The sequence below is a fragment of the Myotis daubentonii genome, chromosome 2, assembly GCF_963259705.1.
Source record: "Myotis daubentonii chromosome 2, mMyoDau2.1, whole genome shotgun sequence".
Lineage (NCBI taxonomy): Eukaryota > Metazoa > Chordata > Mammalia > Chiroptera > Vespertilionidae > Myotis > Myotis daubentonii.
Genome location: NC_081841.1, coordinates 78,788,133 through 78,810,087, shown reverse-complemented (window position 1 = coordinate 78,810,087; position 21,955 = coordinate 78,788,133). Strand labels below are relative to the sequence as shown.

Here is a 21,955-nt window from a genome sequence, read left to right as displayed (position 1 = left end):
AAAGATGACTTGTTTTCAATTTAAAAAATATTTTATAGAGCATGAAAATAAAAAAAAATGTATGGTAGACATACAGTATTATGTGCTCATTTGCGGTACATAACAGTTTTTCTTAAGCAAAATGTTAATTTATTTTAACCAAAAGCATTTGATTTGGTCTATATATTAATAGGGGTCAAAGAATATTGAAATGTTAACATCTAGATGAAACACTTCTATTAAGTACAAATAAGATAAAATCAACTTTTACATGCAGTAGACACTGGGACTTTGTAGATGTTCATTTCATTCTTTTACCCATTTCTAAGTAACCCTGGAGATCCAAAATATCTAATAAGTTGCAATTTGTGGGGAGAAGCATGATCTCAAAACCAAAGAAATCACCTAGCTCAATATCTGAGCCTAGATGATCAGGCCCGCATCTGCTTTTCAATGCAACTTTACTGTTCTCCTGTTGATGTTTGACTTCATTAGGTCCTCACGACAATAATACCAACTAGAGCACTCTCTCCTTGTTACATACAAGGAAACTCAGACAATCATGTACTATAAATGTCAAAGAATTTTGACATTTGCAAAGATCTCAGGATATATTCCTTGCATATGTCAATAATCTGTATGTGCAGCATTCTGTTATAGAATTATTAATACATTCAAATAATTTTATCTCATTCTTCATTGGCAAAGCAGCAGCATGAAAAGCAAAAAGCATGTAACTTCAATAGTATGCAAATACATCTCAAAAATCAGATGTGCACGAGATAGTAAATAGCTAAATGTTAAGTAGTAACAACATATTTAATAATAGTTTTAATGGTATAAAAAAATAAAAGCCCAAGATATCTCTCCTCTGTTTGGGAACTGATGCTACATTTCCCCATTCCTTATTATTGGAATAACTATTAAATGTATGTGTATACATATGAATGTGTGGCATTGTGTTTCCTTTTTTTAATAAAGGCATTGAATTTAAAATTCTTAATTCTATGCAAGGCTAACTCTTTAAGAATGAAAGATTCTGTGATAGACACCTTACTGTACCATCCAAAAGAAACGAACATAGGACTGGAATATTAAATATCTAGACTTAACCCAACTATTAACATGAATTCAATATATTGTTATACTGAATTAATTTGTACAAGTCACCAGCTTCTCTGGTTATCTGCTAGACCTGCAAAATGAGGGGGATTTGCAGTAATACCCCTAATATCTATTCTAAGTTTTTAAAAACCTAAAATCCTATAGTTCTATGATCTGTCTCTAGGCATACCACCCTTTATGACTATCCAGATACCAATTTTAACTGATTACATTTACCAGAATATCAAAAAAATGACTATTGAATGAAACTTTAAGAATTCTGCAAAACAACCTGCTTAATGAGCATATCTCAGGTTTTTAGCACGTTGCAATTATATATGTAGTATTCCAGCTGAACAACTTAAAATAATTTACTTCTCTAAAATTGAGTAAATTAATACATCTAATTTTCCATGGGAATTGTGTGTATTTTTGTTAATTGCTATATCCCAATAGTCTGAAAAGTACATGATCAGTGAACAGTATAAATCTGCCCAGTGCCTAAATAACAGTGCTGAAAGTTAACTCCATTTGATTGGTGATGTTGCATAGAGTTCTTGGAATCCACAAGTCTAATTCCACTGGCATGTGCAGTCTATAGGTTCCTGGAGCGTGTACATGATCTCGGTGCCATTTCCCGAACAAAACAGGGGCACAGTCAGATTCCGCACTCCATTCTCACGACAACACTTACAGAATCTTAGGTGGCTCTCAATGTTGATGTTATATATGGTGGCGGATGGGCATTTTCCATCACAAGATGCAACATTTATCTGTAAGGAGAGATGATGAGAAAAAAACTCTTTAAATTTAAAAATCTGCTTACTTGATTTTACTAAGTCAAATGAAAGCAAGGCTTTCTTATCACTTTACTCTCAAGCTTCTCTATGTTAAAAGGTTGCAAAACATACCAGGTTGAAATTTAGTAACTTAGTTCCATGGTGATGTCTAGGACAGCAATGCTGACATAAAGTATGAAACATGCTCACATAACTAGACAGGTGCCTGCAATATATTAATCATAATCTAATGAGTCTATTGTAACCCATATTATAGCATGGCTCAACTAGACTGTGGAATTGTATGGGTCATATTAAAGGAGGTAAAGTTAGGACCAGGACTATTTTTGCTGAGTAAAATTGCATGGTTAAGAAAATATGTAGTCAAATATATCTAGATTCAATGTCCATCTCTCTGGATTGCTGTTATCACTTCAGAACTTTTGACTACTTATGCTAAGAATAATTCACACTTCTTCACAAAACATTTTAATATTAGAATTTAAGAATAATCTCAAAGCTAAATACTGCGTTAGCATTTTGTTGGCTTACAAACTTATTAGTGCTGTGATACATATACTTTGGAAAGACACATGCCCTTTATGTAACAAATGATATTTTTCCACTTACAGAGCTTTGACTTATACAGTCCTGTTTCCTTATAACTGATTTAATAATCACTTTCTGGCATATTCTTTCTTCTCGTTTACCTGATAAAATAGAGAATGTATTTATTCATTAAAAGGCTTATGCCAAATTGTTTCTTAATTCCATTAATATGAATATATTGAAAATTGATGTTTACATAAAATATATTCCTACATTAAGAAATATTTAAAATTCCCTCATATTTTATGTTCAGTATTTATTTTCACCATCTAAATAGATGATCTCTTATATTTTCTAGCTTCATACTTCTCTTTACCTTATTGTCAGAATAATTACCATACTCACAAATCAAAAATATTCTACACATATAGTAAAGCTAACAGTATAGTATGTACCAACCTCTGTGTGGTATGTAGATAAATAGATAGATAAAATGTTTATTACATGGTATCTAAAAGTAAATATACACATAAATAATTAAGGCATCTATACATATACTAGTATACATAAATTTATTTTCGAATTAAAAACTAATAGATTTAAAACCACATTATCCTAATGTATATTAATAAAATATCAAGCATAAATTGAATTATTTATCAACCATGATTAAATGTATGGATGAGTGATGCTAATTTGATTTGATGGTTCTGAAATGATCTCTTAGGAGTTCAAATGAAAACACTTTCTATTAATTAATGACATATTAATATGCCTCTGTGTGGGTGATGGATTATCACTTGGCAATACACCAAGAATATTTATTTCACACTGTATGTAGTAGATATAACTCTGAATCAGGCTGCGAAAGTCCAAGATTTTTTTGCTCTGATACTAAGTTGTTTTGTCATTCTGCTGATTTACCTTGTTTGCAAAAGGCCGGGTTTAGATATCCAGTTTTCAAATGGTTTTAGTCACAAAATTATTTTTTAATTACATACTTCTGTGAAATCCCAACATGTAAAGTATATCAGAGCTAAGCTATGCTGGTTCAAGTAAAGATTGCCTGAAATTAAACTGTCCTCCTCAAGGTCACCCTTGACCTTTAAATTGCTAAAATCAAGATCACATCTCAGTTCTCATTCTATTTGACTTCCCAGTAGTATTTGACCCAGTCCATCACTCTCTTCTTCTTGATACACTCTCTACACTTGGCTTCTAGAACAGCCACTTTGGTTTTCCTCTCATCTCATTTGTGGCTCCTCCTCTACCTCCTATGCTTGTTCTTTCTCCTTTCCCTGACCTCCCACCGACAGTGTGACCCAAGGCTCAGTGCTGGAGACAGAGGGCAGGCTGTTTGTACCTTATAGTGCTTTCACTCAGTCGTTACTTCATGCAAGTTTAAGAATAATTGTTTAGAAAGAAAACATCTTTAACATCATCTATGAGGTACCTTACCCTCTTCTTTCTATCACTTTCATCCTTGTGCTATAGCCACACCTGCTATTTCCTTTGCTTTCAACACTCTTCATTATTCTGGTGGCCATTCAGTCTCCATTCAAATGACACTTCATTACAGAGGCCTTCTTTAACCACTGAAGTTAGCAACCCTGTTCCCTTCACTCTCCATCCCTTTTATTCTGCACTATTTTTCTTTATATCACTCATCACTACCTGACATAATAATATATATTTATGTGTTCATTGTTTCTTCCACTTCTTGATAATATGCACCATGCATACAGATACTGTTTCATTCACTATCACAGTGCCAGTGCTAAAAGATTGTCTGGTGTGTGGTAAGCACTCAATAAAAATTGGTTTGATAAGTCAATTCATTTGATGAATGAAATTAGGACAGCATCGATTTAGTTAGACAGCATAAATTTGTGTGTACCAAGAAGCATTCCTATTCATTCTCAGAGTCTTTATTGTAACACATTTTGTTTAGCACAGCACCTGTGATAGTATCCAATACTCACAGTCTCTCTGGTATAGCCTGGTCACACAAAAGCAAAGACTGCAGACAAGGGTTCTCTGATACCAAAGCTGAAACTTCCTTACAAGTCCTTACTCATCAGATAGGAAAAACTGGGGTGACTTTTTACTATTCTGCAGCTTCAAAGAGCTTAGCAGAATTGAAAAGCCCTGGGACCAGGCATTAGACAGCCCTTACTCTATTACTGATGAGTGTGATCAACTTTTCTGACCTTCATTTTCTTTTCTATAGGGAGAGCCATCCCTATCTTCCCATCTAGCTCTCAGAACTTAGGAAGATTAGCTGTAGTACTGGTCTGCAATGGGCTTACTAGAGTGTCTGTGTGTGACAGGCAATAAATAGTACTAATACAATCAGTCACACAGATCTGTCTACCCTCAGATAACATAAGTATACTCACTTCTCTAATAGTTAACACAGAGTTACAGAATCCAAACTCTTCACATCTGCTATATGATTCTACTCCTATATCTCATACCTAAAGAAGAGTCTAGACTGAAGAAGCAGAGGAAAAAGAAGTGAAATCATAAAAAATATAAATTTCCTCAGATTCTGGAGCCTAATTTTATTCCTTGGGTTCCTGATACAATGACTACTGAATATACATTAGTTTACATATAATTCATAAAATACTGAATTAAAAACTACTTTTTTTTCTAACAGAAAAAAATTTAATTAGTGTGTGTCTAAGAGACCCAGTAATTAAGAATGTGTAAGTGGCATTATCCTATTTACAAAAGTCCCAGCAATAAAAGCTGTTAGGGTTTGAAATATTCCTATGAGCCTCAGAAATGACCTTATTTAGAGATGGGGTCTTTAGAGAGGTAATCAAGTGAAAATGAGGTCATTAGGGGAGGCCCAAATCCAATCTGACTCATGTCCTTATAAAAAGGGGGAATTTGGCCCTAACTGGCTTGGCTCAATGGATAGAGCAGCAGCCTGCGGACTGAAGCGTCCCGGGTTGGATTCTGGTCAAGGGCATGTACGTTGTTTGCAGGCACATCGCCAGTAGGGGGTGTGCAGGAGGCAGCTGATCGATGTTTCTCTCTCTTCCATGTTTCTCTCTCATCGATGTTTCTAACTCTCAATCCCTCTCCCTTCCTCTCTGTAAAAAATCAATAAAATATATTTTAAAAAAAAAAAAAGAGGGAGGAGATTTGGAGACAGATACACATACAAAAGACCCAGCGTGAACATGGAGACAGCCCTCTATAAGCTAAGAAGAGAGGCCTGCAGCAGATCTTCCCCTGAAGTCCTCAGGAGGAACCAACCCATGGACCTCTTTATTTTGGACTCCTAACCTCCAGAACTGTGAGATGATACATGTCTAAGTCGCCCAGCTTGTGGCACTTTGTTATAACAGCATTAGCAAACGAAACAATATCACGTTAGATGTCAGGCCATCTTATGTTGAACTCTTTTGTTTGTTGTGGTAGGTTTGTGTGTGTCAGATTTACATACCATGTAAATAAAAACTGCCATTCTAGCCTAAAACTCCTGTTTTTATCTTGAGAAAATCATAAACACTTTAAAAAGAAAAAATGGCTGCATTAATACCTCTCTATTCTATTTCAGTCCTTAAAATCATTAAAAATTACTATGAACCCCAGCTGGCATGGCTCAGTGGTTGAGCGTTGACCTACAGACCTGGAGGTCATGGTTCAATTCCAGTCAGGGCACATGCCCTGGTTGTGGATGGATCCCCAAGGTAAGGTGTGTAGGAGGCAGCTGATCAATGATTCTCTCTTATCATTTATGTTTCTCTCTCTATCTCCCTTCCTCTCTGAAATCAATAAAAATATATTTTTTAAAAATTACTATGAAATAAACCTTATCATTTGAACTAATATTGTGTGTACATACCTTTATCAAAAACAATTATTGGGAAGTTTTACATATAGGATTTAAATGTACTCATTAAATTAGCATTTCTCAAATGTATCATACAGAACCATAGACTTGTCCCAGTAGGTTTGGAAAATAATGCACTTTGCCCTTACTGGAGTCACAATGACCTTCTCATCATAGCCTACTTACTATTGCATAGTTCTGCATGTTCCAAGTAAATCTGACCTTAGAGCACTTTTAAACTTAAACCCATTAGAGTCCTGCACAATACCTTTGGGGAAATGCAACAATAAAGAAATTTCTAATATTTAAATTAAAAATTATCTAAAGAAACACGTTACTCGACGAAGACTAAATTACAAAATAATCAGCCACGACACAAAAACATTTAATATGCATCATACAATTTGTTTCCCTCCACGTGTCCTAAGAACTGAATTTTACAAGAGAAATTATAGGACAATTAAAACTAATCTATCAAATTAATCAATGTAATATGTCTTCACTTACAGATCTTGCAACAGCCTTCATTATAAAGCTTTACAACTCCTTCATTCTAGAAAGAGAGGAGAAAGTTAAAACTCACAGTGTTTATTTCCTTTTGGACTAGAAATAGAAAACTAACTCTCTCGATATTTTTGTTAAGTATCACAAAGTACTTTATAGGAAAATGATTGGAATTTAACTACTAATAAGAATTCCTTTTGTAAAAAAGTAGGAGCATATATTTAAAACATTGTTATTTCTTTATTCATAATATGAAAGTGTAAAAAAATTAACTTCCTTAAAAGAACACTATAAAACTTTATTTTTTTAAGAATTATAAATTTATTATTATATCTGCTGGCAGAAGGGCTGAGACCAACATGGCATCAGCCCAAATTTTTAAATAAAAAAAAAGTCTTACCAGTAGAAGCCATTATATTTTTCAACACTACAAAATAATATAAGCTACTCTATAAGACTGGACTGAGCCCTAACTGGTTTGGCTCAGTGGATAGAGCATCAGCCTGTGGACTGAAAGGTCCCAGGTTCAATTCCGGTCAAGTACCTTGGTTGCGGGCGCATCGCCAGTTTGAGGTGTGCAGGAGGCAGCTAATCGATGTTTCTAACTCTCTCTCTCTCTCCCTTCCTGCCTGTAAAAAATCAATAAAATATATTTTTTTAAAAAAAACTAGACTGAGTTTCTGAATATAGTCAAATGTTAAAATGGTGTATCTTTTTCTTTAATATTTTGCTATTAAAAAAAACCCTCTACTTCAAAATGGCTTCTGCCTAAGGATAAATTAAGAAAATTTTATTATCTTTTAGAATTATTACAGTAAGTTTCTAGTTGCTTTCAGTAACTTGATAATTACAATTCAAATTTTAAAATCTGTGAATTAAGATGGTGTCTAAGATTCTTTCCAGACCTGAAATTCTATTGCTTTAGTTTATATTTTATCTACCTTGCCAGCTAGCGAGTTATCTGTCATTACTAAAAAAGGACATTTTGAAAAAAATCAATGAGACTGTTATTGCTCTACACTTAGAAAATATTGCTCCCCACAACAGAGCAAAGCTTACTTTTCATTAGGGATTATTACCTATTAAATAATTAAAGCTACAGATAATCTTTTTTTAAAAATTTGTATTACTTTCACATGGAATAGGAAGTTGTTCCAGCAACCTTAAAGTTAGTAATAAAAAGGCGGGAAAATTGTATCACTTTTAAAAATCTGAGAGAATAAGGAATTGGGAGAACAAAACTGAAGAACCAGCTATGACACGTGCTCAGTTCCACAGTGGCCTGTGCTCAGAGGAGCTAAGGCAAATTTCACTCAGGCCAGCATGCATTACATCATAAATCTGGCTGTGTGTTTAAGAAAGAGAAAATCATTCCAGCTCTGATTGATTTGTTTATTGATCCATATTGAGAAAGAGGCTTGGTGATCAAATGATTTTTCAGTAATCCTTTATCTACATATTAAAAACCCAGAGACAGCATATTGTGTATTCAGGGAGAGTGAAAATTATTTGGAATACCATATATTATTCAAAATGGAAAACTGAGGATATATAATAGAGCCTTTATGTATACATGAAAATAAAACATTCACCAAAACAAATAAGCTACAATGTATGTATGACCTTGGAAAACACACTATTTTCTAAATTCCATTTAATGCTAAATGTTCTTAAATATAACAAAGTACAAACCATTTTGCATTCAGTCTCATTGAAAGGGGGGCAGACCATACTGTAGTTCAGAATCATTGTTCCTTCGTCAGTCTTGACACATTCATATGTGGTACAGTTATAGTGCCACATACTCCCCTCCTAAAAATAAAAGAGAAAGTGTCTGTTTTACTATTGAAATCTGCTAAATTTCTGAAGTAAAATATTTCCTATCCTACTGAATCAAACAGCATGATGCAGAAAGCTTTTTGAGTCATAAAACATCCATCTGGAAGTGATTAAAATACATGCATGGTGTGTGTGTGTGTGTGTGTGTGTGTGTGTGTGTGTGTGTGTGTTTGGTTTCATACTAGAACTGACATGTAAATGTGAAGTAAAGCAATAGGGAGTAAAGAAGCAAAAGGTATTTGTTTCTACTACAAAATTATCTAATTTGATCAAGTGTCAAATGTCTTGCTCTCCTGTTTCCCTCACTAATTATAAAAAAACAAATCGTATTACGTAATACACCTCCTTTCTTGAGACTTGTTTATTCTTCCTTCCACTCCCTTGTCAGCAAAATATTTAAAAAACTTCACATGATAGTGATTATTGACTAATGGTTCTAGTTTTGTATACCTTATGGCTTTTTTAAAATCTATTCCTAGTCCTTTAACTTTTAAACATAGTAACTGTTTATTTCACCCCTGATGTCAGAATTCCTATATAGAAATAAAGTCTGCTAGCCCTAGCTGATTGTGCTCAGTGGGTAGAGCCTCAGCCCAGGGACTGAAGAGTCCCGGGTTTGATACTGGTTTAGTTGCAGGCTTGATCCCCAGCCCTGGACAGATCTCTCTCTCTCACATCCATGTTTCTCTCTCTCCCCCTCCCTTCCACTCTCTCTAAAAATCAATGAAAAAAATATCTTCAGGTTAACAAACAAAAAAAACCAAAAAGAAAGAAAGTCTGCTAAACATATTTATTACATAATTATCCTATATAATAACAGCCTAATATGCAAATCAACTGAACTGCGGAACTACTGACAGAATGACCAGTTGCTATGACGTGCACTGACCACCAGGGGGCAGATGCTCAACACAGGAGCTTCCCCCAGCTTGCAGGCCCCAGGCCAGCCAAGGCGAGTGCCAGCGGGGGCCCCCAGTTGCCCCGCCAGTTGCCCCACAGAGGAGGCAAGCAGCAACAGTGGGGGGCAGGGCTGGCGAGCAGGATCACCCCAATCGCCCCACTGGTTGTCCCACAGACGGAGGTGACTGGCGGCAGTGGGGGATGGGGTTGGCCGACAAGCAGGCAGGACTAGCCTCCCTGATTGCCCCGCTGGTCACCCCACAGATCAGCCCTGATTGCCGGCCAGGCCTAAGGACCCTACCTCTGCACAAATTTCGTGCACCAGACCATGAGGATTAATAAACAAAACAAAAAAAAAGAAAGAAAGCCTGCTAAACATATTTATTACATAATTTTTATATATCAACACTAATAAAAGAGAAAAATGGTAATTGGCGTACGAGCTACCCTTTTCATTGGCTAATCGGGGCTATATGCAAATTAACTGCCAACTAAGATTGGCAGTTAACTGCCAACAAGATGGCGGTTAATTTGCATATGTAGGCACAATGCAGGGAGGTGAAAGGGAAAGCAGGAAGAAGCCCCCTGCCACTGACAGTGATCGGAAACCCAGGGGGGAGCTAAGAGCTGGGGGGCAGGGCCGCCTTTGCCCTGCCCCCCAGCCATGATCGGAGAATCAGGTGCCTTTGCCGCCCTGGCCAGTGATAGCAGGAAGTAGGGGTGGAGCCAGCAATGGGAGCTGGGCACGGTCGAAGCTGGAAGTCCCGGGAGCTAGGGGTCCCTTGCCTGGGCCTAAAGCGAAGCCCACGATCCTGGGGCTGCTGCAGCTGCGGGTCCCCGCTGCCTGGGCCGGACGCCTAGGCCAGAGGCGTCAGGCCTGGGCAAGGGGCCGATCCTGCGATTGGAGGGTGATGGGGGTCAACGCCTGAGGGCTCCCAGTATGTGAGAGGGGGCAGGCTCGGCTGAGGGACACTCCCCCCCACACACACCCAGTGCACGAATTTCGTGCACCGGGCCCCTAGTATATATATATATGTATATGTATATATATATATATATATATATATATATATATATATATATATATATATAATATATACCTAATATGCAAAATGTCCCCTCAGGAGTTCGACCCTCCTGGAGTTCAATTGCTCGCTATGATGTGCGCTGACCACAGGGGTGTGGCTCAGAATGAAGGAAGGTCCTGGCCAGCAGCTGGCTGCCAGGGAAGGGAGGCCCTGGCTGCCAGCCAGCAGCCACTAAGGACCCTACCCATGCATGAATTTCATGCACTGGGCCTCTAGTTGTGCTATAATTGTTGATGTATATTTTTATAGTCTGGACTTTAAAATGTTAGTCAAACTCTGGCTTGAAGATTTCTTGTGGACCAGTAAAAAATTTTAACTAACTTCCTCTTTCTAAATTTTATTTTAGTTTATGAATAGCTTTGGGTCTTCTATGAGTCTTAATTGGAAAAAAACCTAGAAGTCTAGGTGTAAAAGAAAATTAAATATTCAAATTCAAGAAACACAGTAATATCTTATTTGCCTGAAAAAAAATTAGTTGTTCCATAGAAATTAGATTTCTAGAGAACTAAAGCTTACCTTGGAAAAAGCCAAGAATTGTGTATATTTACCTATATTGCATTGCTTGTGTTCTCAAAAAAATATTCTGAACATAGTTTAATCTTTTATTTACATTTCAGGGATACCACCATGAATATTAATTACATACACCAATGCTTCCTGGATTACCAATATCTATAGAGTTTATGTTGCCCTTTTACTAAAATCCCCCAATTACTGTATTTTTTTCTAGTATTTTCTGATTCCTTTTCTCTCACTGTCCCCTATGTCTCCGAATCATTTTGTAAGTTTCCTTTTTTGACTCACTCTTTTAAAAATATATATTAGAAAACAAAAATACTGCTAAGATAAACAGGTAAACAATAACAATAAAACTACATAAATCAATACACTGTTTTGCACATAATTGTAAAACAATAGGCTATGGTATAAAAACATAATTGTTCATTTTTCTTATTTAATAAAATGTACAGGATAGAAAAAGTCTTTTTATTTTGGGTATGTGAGCAATCCCATATAATTAAGAACACCAAAAATAATATCTACAGATAATTAAACTATTAATGGAAGAAATGTAATGATAGCAATAATAAATTGGAATTACCTTCAGATAAATTATAAACACAATTTGTGGCCTTCCTAAAACTGACCAAAGCACTAATAAAATTATAAAGTTTCATTAAAAATTCTAGGGAAGAAGTAGGACAGTCTGCAAACCTATATAGAGTTATTATGAGATAAAGGGGGAATTCTGAATAATAATTATTTTTCTGTATAAAGATGTAGTATAGCATATTTGTTGCCCTGGTCTGGTGTCTGGTGGCTCCATTGGTTGGAGCATCAAACCATGCACCAAAAAGGTTGCTGGTTCGATTCCAGGTCAGGGCACATACCTAAGTCGCAGGTTCAATCCCCTGGAGGCAACTGATTGATGTTTCTCCTCACATTGACCTCTCTCTCTCTCTCTCTCTCCCTCCCTCCCTCCTTTTCTTCCTTCCTCTCTCTAAAATCAATAAAAACTATTCTCCAGTGAGGATTAAAAATGTTTTAAAAACTAAAATTTAAAAAAAAATGAAAATATGTCAAATGACCTAAATCTTTACTCATATATCCACTGGAACCATCAAAAGCTGAAATAAAGTGCTAGCATCTTGAATTTCAGATTTCTATTCAAGTGTTTCATTCAAATGAGTAAATAAAATAACATTGTTCTTTTTCTTTGTAATGATTAGAAATCAGCATTTCTCTAAGCCCATTCCTCACATCTAAAAAACTAAAAAATAAAATGCCAGGCTGATTCAGTGGTTGAGCATCGACCTATGAACCAAGAGGTTGTGGTTCCATTCCCAGTCAGGGCATGCCCAGGTTGCAGCCTCAATCTCCAGTGTGGGGCATACAAGAGGCAGCCAATGGATGATTCTCTCTCATCATGGATGTTTCTATCACTCTCTTCCTCTCCCTTCCTTTCTGAAATCAATAAAAAATATATTTAAAAAATAAAAATGAAGCCCAGATGGTGTGACTCAATGGTTGAGTATCAACCCATGAACCAAGAGGTCACCGGTTCAATTACTAGTCAGGGCACTAGTTATGGGCTCCATCCCTGGTGGGGGGTATGCAGGAGGCAGCAGAATTGTTGTCTCAATGTTTTTATGTCTCTATCCCTCTCCCTTCTTCTCTCTAAAATCAATAAAGACATATTTTTAAAAATGAAGATCTATTATAAAATAAGTTTGAGAAATGAGTTAAACATGGTTCTTTACAACAGAAAGTATCAGATAGTTTACAGTGTAACTGTATCTTGTCCACTAAAAGCATGTTGTATATGGGTATGTTTATTGTATGTAGAACTCTCTGTGTGTATGTGGCATTTTGAAAACTTATTTAAGAATGTCTTCTTCAGAAAGTAGTAGCATAAAGAGTATCCCCCAATGAACATATTTTTAGAAAATAAGGAATTCATACCTCGTATATAACTGATGTTCCATTTTCCATTTGAAATTTGCAGGATACATTTTTGCAGGTACCACAACAATCATAATCACTTGGAGATGGAGTATATACCTGGTGCTGTGTATGATAATAATACATTGAATAAGCCCCACAACAACACCAATATATAATTAATTAGTTCTGAAAGTGCTTCCCAACATAAGAATATGCTCTCTCAGAACATCTATAAGCATTTTGAAGGTTGAATTTAAAGCACTTCATATAAGAATTGACTTTATATCGCTATAATCTTCACATCTACCAGCCAAGATTCATCAAGCAGGTATAACAACTTCAGGTTAAGTAAGCTGTAGATAATAAGACTTCTGAAGCTCAAGGTCATACACAGGAAAAGAAAAATCTGTAATAGGTAGATATGTTACAAATTAATAGATTATTGAAGAACTATTCAAGTATATATTTTTAACTTATGCAGTATTCCTTAGCTCAGATTTTATAGCTGCCATTTTAAGATTGATTAATCCTCACCAGAATGACTTATAAAGAATACTTACAATGTCACATTCTTTTGAACAATTCACCATTGTGAAATTCAGAGTGTGAAAGCCTGTAAGGTTATCTTTTTCTTCCAGACACTCTATTGTATGACAAAAGTCCCCTTCCAAATACTTTATCATAGATTGGCCAGGATTTAATACTGATACTTCTTGAAATACACACACATCATCTTTTTCTAAGAAAAGAAAAACAGTCAACAAAAAGTACAATATTGAGTTTTTAATTAATCATTTAATGGGATTTTTATTTAAATCTATGTTTTCATTGTGATGCGCAATTTTTCCAAAGCCAAAATAGACCTCACCTTTACATGTTGTTAATAACTCAAGAGTTTACTTAATAATGTGGCATATTTATTCCTTAACATATAACAAGAAATTGATCTGTAAACTCAACTGCTATTCACTGATTGAACTTCCTCCAGAAGCTATATTTTATAGTAGGTTCCAGAATTTTAGACCTACGAGATTGTCAAATTACTTGTTCCCTCTTCCAGAAACATAACGTGACAATTTTGGGGAGTCAATATAGATGGAGGCAAAATCTAAATTAATAATAGTATATCTCTTCATGATGGGATTCTGTAACATTTAATGTTCTTTAATTGTTATTTTGAGAATAAATTTTTAATTTCATTGTGTTGCAAAATAAATAGTCATGTAAATCATACTTCATGATGAAGGCAACTGATACAATGTGCTATCATATCATTAACAGTGGCATGTTAGGGTATGCTAGATAGTGATGAAGAAATCAGATCAGAAAATCTTTGTGCCTCACCAACATGGAAATTAAGCCTTCTCTCATATAAAAATACAAGTTTCAAACTCTTGGACAAAAATTTTATTTTCCATTAACCTATTATTACTTAACATGAAGTTCTGTTATTTCATAGAAAAGCCAACTCTCTGCTTTACAGTGTTAACATCCTATATAATAAAAGTCCAGCGACCAAATGGCAGAATGACCAGAATGACTGGTCAACCAGTCACTATGAGGCACACTGACCACCAGGGAGCAGAGGCTCAATGCAAGAGCTGCCCCCTGGTGGTCATTGTGTTCCCACAGTGGGAGCACTGCTTGGCTGACCCGGATGAGTGGTTCTCCTACAGTGGGCCGATCCCTGCAGTCTACCCCCCCCCCCCCCACCAGTGCATGAATCCCATGCACTGGGCCTCTAGTCAATAATAATAAAACAGTGAGAAAAAAAAAAAATCTGTCACTTACAGATGTCTATTTTTTAAAGTATACTGTATATAAACCCTAGCACCAACTTTACATACATGATGCTTCGGAAAAACACTACTCACTTTTCTGCCCGATTATCAAATTTCTTAGAACATTTAGAAATATTACAAAAGAGGAAACTGAAATATAATAGTATTTATAATATTTTTATACTCAAAACTTGACAAATGGCTTAAAATGTGTAATCCAATCAAAGAAAATTATTTTTAATTTATGCATAGTGAACAACATATACCAATAATATTCACTGGCATTTAAAAGTTATAAAAAATATAGTTACCACAGAGATACTGCACACATCCACAGTCACTCTGAAAGTTATGGTCTATTGTAGTAAATTCTCCCTATTAGAAAGATATTATTTTTATTATTATGTAACATTATATGGCTTTTTATATGACAACTGTAAGAAATACACAAAATAATATTTAATGAGTTTCCTACCATACAGTCAGACACATACCAGGTGCATAATAAATATTTGATGGTGAACAGTCTTGGATTAACCTGGTGGTCATTTCATTAGTAGCTCAGGGTGAAAAAAATCACAATGAGCAATGTGAGCATGGATCACTTAATCTCCGTGAACTTTAATTTGCTTATCTATTAAATGAGAATAGGCAGATAAGATGATCTTTATGATCTGTCCTAGCTGTAAAATATTGTTTGATTCTAAGCTTCTAGTGCAGTGGTTCTCAACTTGTGGGTCGCGACCCCTTTGGGGGTCGAACGACCCTTTCACAGGGGTCGCCTAAGACCATTGGAAAACACATATATAATTACATATTGTTTTTGTGATTAATCACTATGCTTTAATTATGTTCAATTTGTAACAATGAAATCTGGGGTCACCACAACATGAGGAACTGTATTAAAGGGTCCGCGGCAGTGGGAAGGTTGAGAACCACTTTTCTAGTGGGTAATCAGATTAAGAAAATGTTTGTTGCCCTAGCCAGTTTGGCTCAGTGGATAGGGCATTGGCCTGCAGACTGAAGGGTCCCAGGTTTGATTTCGGTCAAGGGCACATGCCAGGTTGTGGGTTCACCCCCCAGTAGAGAGCATGCAGGAGGCAGACAATCAATGATTCTCTCTCATCATTGATGTTTTATCTCTCCATCTCCCTTCTCCTCTGAAATCAATAAAAATATATTTTTATAAATTAAAAAAATAAACGTTTGCTAAGCCTGGAAACTTTGTTTGATGGAAATGGTCTTGATCTGTTCTGTAGGAGTTGTCCGGGCTCTGATGTCTGCATCTGAGCAAGGCTGCTATAGTATATGAGGCAGGGGCAGAAGAGTATAATATAGTGCTTAATGACACAGACTCAAGAACAAGACTGCCCGTGTGCTGATCTTGCTCTGCTACTAGATGTGTATTATATGGAGGGCAGGTTACTTAGCCAGTCTGCTCCTCACTCCATTTGTAAATTGGGGATAATAATACTGCCTGGCCTTTAGGATTGTTGAGAGAAATAAATGGGTCAGTATACACTGAGTGGCCATATTATTATGACCACTGCTGGGGTCCAACCCCAGCAGGTCCAGGGGTCCCCAAAGGCGTGGACGGAGTCAGCGAAGAAGGAATTACATGGAGACAGCGTTCAGTTGGTCAGCAGCCTAGCCAGGATCTCCAGCCAAGTTCTGTCTAGGTTCTCCAGCCCAGTTCTCTCACTAGGTTCTCCAGCCAGGTTCTGTGTTTTATTGTCTTGTTACATCTGTATTTATACCAGTTGATTTTAATCCTATCAATTTCTATTCCAAAGGTTAGGGCGTTTCTTATCTCCATTCCAGGGAGTAAAGATTATGTAGCTTAAGTGTGATTGTTCATACGTAATTAAAGTGATTAACTACCTGCCTGGCACTTAGTTAAAGGGTTTTATTCCCTCCCTAACTTCAGGGAAAAATCCCTACCTGGAGAAACAACCTTTCTCGGAGAGGTGACCTTGGTCAAAACACATAGTGCTAAGAAGGGGAGCAAACATATTAAAAACAGTATGCCACATACGCCAGGTCCCTGGAAACATATGCTTGCAGATGTTTCTTCCCTGCAGCGACTGTGTCAAGCAACAAGGATGGACCGGCTTCCGGCAGACCACCCCATCAGTACTTTATTGACACTTCCAAAAATACTATTGAAAACTTCCTAAGCAAATACTCTCAAGGTTTTATTATTATTATTATTTGCATAACTAATTCACTTCATTGTACTGATGGGGTGGTCATAATAATTTGGCCGGTCATAATAATCTGGCCACTCATGTATGTACAGAGCTTAGAATAGGAAAGGCACATAGAAGGTGTTGTGTAACCTTTAGCTGTAGTAAATCATTGTTATGACCAATACTCAAACTTTGCCTTATTAGGAAGGGTTTAGATTCCTCTCAAGTGTAGGACTAGGCTTAAAGTTTTTAGAATTACATTTTAAGTATCAACTTTTCCTGGATACATTTAATTTTCATAAGATCAGTAATAAAATGAATTGATTCTTGACATAAATGAATCAAATAAATTCGTATATAAAAGTCACTTTTCCCCATAAGCTAATAATATCCTACTTTTCATAGTGCTTTTACAAGTTGTAAAGTAGTTGCATAAATGTTAACTCAAATGAGGTTTTATGACTTTTAGTCATTACATAATTCTGATGAGATTAGAAATAAAATGTTAGAAATATGCAGTTAAAAATAATAAATTAAATTCTCTCACTGTATTAGCTACTCCAGAAGATTAGATAAGGAAGTATTCGGTACATACTACCTCTTTTAAGTCACTTATCCATTTGTTTTTTTGTTTTTAGAAAATATATTTTATTGATTTTTTACAGAGAGGAAGGGAGAGGGATAGAGAGTTAGAAAACATTGAAGAGAGAGAAGCATCGATCAGCTGCCTCCTGCACACCCGCTACTGGGGATGTGCCCGCAACCCAGGTACATGCCCTTCACCGGAATCGAACCTGGGACCCTTCAGTCCTCAGGCCGACACTCTATCCAATGAGCCAAACCAGCTAGGGTTATCCATTTGTTTTTAATAATTGAATCCACAATGCCCAACGTGCCCTTGCAAGTTTAGGCTTAAATCTTCTATTCTTTCCTTTTACATATATTTCCTTTGGATCTTATCCACGTATTTGGTTACACTTTTATTTTCTAAGTACCCAATTTCACCAAGAGGAAATATCGCCTTAATTGTTCTACCAGTGTGAACATAAAGGCTTTTTTTTTTCTCCTTTAAAGTCTGTAGCAAAATCACCATAATCTGTTTTCACTTTTTGGCTTTATGACTAGTACTGCTATGAACATTCATATGAGCTTTTGTATGGACATGTGCTTTCATTTCTCATGTGTATATACTTAGGAGTGGAATTGCTGGGTCATATGATAACTCTATATTGAACCTTTTCAGTAACTACCAGGCTGTTTTCCAAAGCAGCTGTACCATTTTACAATCCCACATATGAAGGTGCCAATTTCTCCATTCTTACCCATATGTGTTAATATCTATCTTTTTAGGATAAAGTGGTATGTTCCTATGGTTTTAAGTTGCATTTAACTGATAGCTAATGATGCTAGTTAAAGAATTTTCATGTTCTATTGGCCATTGTATATCTTTATTTTGGATAAATGTCTAGGTATAGTCATACAATGAATATTATTTAACAGTAAAAAGGAATGAAGTACTGATACGTGGTACAGGATGAATGAGCATTACAAAGCTTATGCTAGGTGAAAGGAATTACAAAAGGCCACGTAACATATGATCCCATTTATATAAAATATCAAGAACAGGGAAATCTATAGAGATCAAAAGTAGAGTAGTGATTTCCTATGGCTGGGAGTTTGGAGAAAAGCGTGGAGTGACTGCTAATAGGTAGTCTCTTTTGGGGGTAATCAAACTGTTCTAAAATTAATTGTGTTGATCATTGCACAATTCTATGAGTACACTAAACACCATTGAATTGTACACTTTAAATAACCAAGCTGTATGATAATCCTATATGATAAAGAGCTAATATGCTAATTAGACCAAACAGCAGAATGACTATCTGGACGACCTTCCAGACGACTGTCTGGACAACATTCCGGACAAAGCCAGGGCTGCAAGAGCCAGCTGAGGCAGCCGGGGCTGCGAGGGCCAGCCGAGGCTGTGAGAGCCAAGCCCCTTGCATGAATTTTGTGCATCGGACCTTTGGTGAATTATCTATCAACACTAATAAAAGAGAAAAATGGTAATTGGCATACGAGCTACCCTTTTCATTGGCTAATCAGGGCTATATGCAAATTAACTGCCAACTAAGATTGGCAGTTAACTGCCAACAAGATGGCGGTTAATTTGCATATGTAGGCACAATGCAGGGAGGTGAAAGGGAAAGCAGGAAGAAGCCCCCTGCCACTGACAGTGATCGGAAACCCAGGGGGGAGCTAAGAGCCTTTGCCCTGCCCCCCAGCCATGATCGGAGAATCAGGCGCCTTTGCTGCCCTGGCCAGTGATAGCAGGAAGTAGGGGTGGAGCCAGCGATGGGAGCTGGGCACGGTCGAAGCTGGAAGTCCCAGGAGCTAGGGGTCCCTTGCCTGGGCCTAAAGCGAAGCCCACGATCACGGGGCCGCTGCAACTGCGGGTCCCCGCTGCCCGGGCCGGACGCCTAGGCCAGAGGCGTCCGGCCTGGGCAAGGGGCCGATCCTGTGATTGGAGGGTGATGGGGGTCAACGCCTGAGGGCTCCCAGTATGTGAGAGGAGGCAGGCTGGGCTGAGGGACACTCCCCCACACACACACCCAGTGCACGAATTTCGTGCACCGGGCCCCTAGTATATATATATATATATATAAAAAGCCTGTGGCCCTAACGCCGTAACAACCAAAGACCAGCAGGAGTGGATGGGGCTGCACACGTAGGTTTGTGGGGCCACGCGATTTCGCGGGCTGGCCTTCTAGTATTTCAATAAAGCTGTTACTGAAAAAAATAAAAAGAAATACTACAAAAGTCTCACATAGACTCTTTAGCTTGAAATGCATCTGTTGTCTATGTGAAAAACTAATGTGATATTAAATATATACAGATAACATCATAGGCACTGAAACAAGCAGCCATCATTCAGAATGAGAACTCAGGAACAATGGGTCAGGTCAATGCTTGCGCAGAACAATGAATGTTAAAACTAAATTATGGTATATTTGGATAAAGTTATTGGAACTATTGTTTATGTTGTCTGTGCCCAGAATGATGCGAATATATAATGGCCATTCAATAAATATTTGCAAAATTGAGTAATGCCAAAGTTTGATTCATATATAATATTCAGACATTGAATGTTGATCTGGTAATGAACTAAATGGATCAGTATCTAACACAAATGTTGGGGATGGAGAAGAACACCGAGAAAGGATAAGTGGAGAATGCTAGAAATTCATTAAAGGGGAGGGGGTAGATAAAGGGAGGGACACACAGGAATGTGTTTGGTTGGTGGGTGGTTAGGCCAAGACAGGCAGTAAAGGCACAAAAAAGGAGAAAAAGAAAAGAAAGAAAGCATAGTTAAGGTAACAACCACACCAAGGTTAAAGAATGAACATAGAGGGTCCTACTCAAAGATGCTTTAAGGATCCCAGAACAGAGGAGGCACAAAATCCCATGGGGGAAAAGGAATCTTATCTAATAAAAGAGAAACATGGTAATTAGCTGTACCTCCGCTAACCTTCCCATTGGCTAATCAGGGCAATATGCAAATTAACTGCCAGCCAAGATGGCGGCCGGCAGCCAGGCAGCTTAAAGCGAACATGAATGAGATTTGCTTGCTTCAGTGACGAAGGACTCCAACGTTCCCCGCCTGCCGCTGCTGGCCTCTGAGCTTGCAGTTTGAAACATTGTTACAAATATAGAAGCTAAACAAAACCCCAGAAACCTGCTTTCAGCCAGCCCGGATCTCAGAGCTGGAGTTGAAAACAGTGTTTCGATTATAGAACCCAAACAAACCAGATACCTGCTTTCAGCAGTGGAGGCCTAAGAGCTGGAGCCAAGCCTCAGAGCTAAAGCTGGCCCAGAATAAAAAGAAAAAGAAAAAAAGGAGCGGTTGGGAGCTTCAGTCACCCGCCAGCCTGAAAACAGCCCTCAGCCCCTCACCAAGACTGGCCTTGGTGGGGACCCCCACCCTGATCCAGAACACCCTTCAGGGCAAATCAGCCGGACCCCACCCGTGCACCAGGCCTCTATCCTATATAGTAAAAGGGTAATATGCCTCCCAGCACCGGGATCAGTGGAGCCGCGAGGCCTCCCAGCACCGGAATCAGCGTGACAGGGGGCAGCGCCCAAACCCCCTGATCGCCCTGCGGCTCTGTGTGTGACAGGGGGCGGTGCCCCAACTCCCCTATCGGCCCTACTCTGTGAGTGACAGGGAGGAGCTCCTCAACCCCCTGATCGATCCTTCTCTGTGAGTGACAGGGGGAAGCGCCCCAACCCCCTGATTGGCCCTGCTCTGTGCGTGACAAGGGGCGGTGCCCCAACTCCCCAATCGGCCCTACCCTGAGCATGACTGAGGGTGGCATCGCAACCTCCCGATCCGCCCTGCTCTGTGCATGACAGGGGGCGGCGCCCCAACTCCCCAATCGGCCCTGCTCTGAGCCCGACCAGGGGCTGCACCTAGGGATTGGGCCTGCCCTCTGCCACCCGGGAACAGGCCTAAGCCAGCATGTCGTTATCTCCCGAGGGGTCCCAGACTGCGAGAGGGCACAGGCCGGGCTGAGGTACCCCCCTCCCCCCGAGTGCACAAATTTTTGTGCACCGGGCCTCTAGTCCATAATAATAAAAGCGTCATATGCTAATTAGACCGGACAGCCGAATGACTTTCCAACGTCATTCTGGAGGTCCTTCCAGATGAAGCTGCAGCAGTGGGGGCTGAGGCAGAATTAGGGGCAATCAGGCAGGCAGGCAGAAGGGTTAGGAGTGATCAGGCAGGTAGGAGAGTGGTTAGGGGCAATCAGGCAGGCAGGCAGAAGGGTTAGGGGTGATCAGGCAGGCAGAAAGGCAAGCAGTTAGGAGCCAGTGGTCCTGGATTGCTAGAGCATGCAGGCCAGACTGAGGGACTGCCCTCACCCCCCATGCAGGAATTTCGTGCCCT

The 21,955-nt window shown here is 38.3% G+C and overlaps 1 protein-coding gene across 2 annotated transcripts in view; it reads right to left on the bottom strand.

Moving 5' to 3' along the window:
* Window positions 1–421: 421 nt before the first annotated feature.
* The window catches only part of OTOGL (otogelin like), a 156,158-nt gene continuing 134,624 nt past the window's right edge, over window positions 422–21,955 (bottom strand). For both annotated transcript variants that reach the window (XM_059683705.1, XM_059683706.1), the window contains 7 exons: window positions 15,130–15,193; window positions 13,598–13,776; window positions 13,056–13,160; window positions 8,458–8,577; window positions 6,769–6,814; window positions 2,493–2,572; window positions 422–1,856 (listed from right to left, as the gene is read on the bottom strand). In XM_059683705.1, the coding sequence (XP_059539688.1) occupies window positions 1,656–1,856; window positions 2,493–2,572; window positions 6,769–6,814; window positions 8,458–8,577; window positions 13,056–13,160; window positions 13,598–13,776; window positions 15,130–15,193 (795 nt within the window). In that variant the 3' untranslated portion in view covers window positions 422–1,655. The remainder of the gene's footprint in view (window positions 1,857–2,492; window positions 2,573–6,768; window positions 6,815–8,457; window positions 8,578–13,055; window positions 13,161–13,597; window positions 13,777–15,129; window positions 15,194–21,955) is intronic.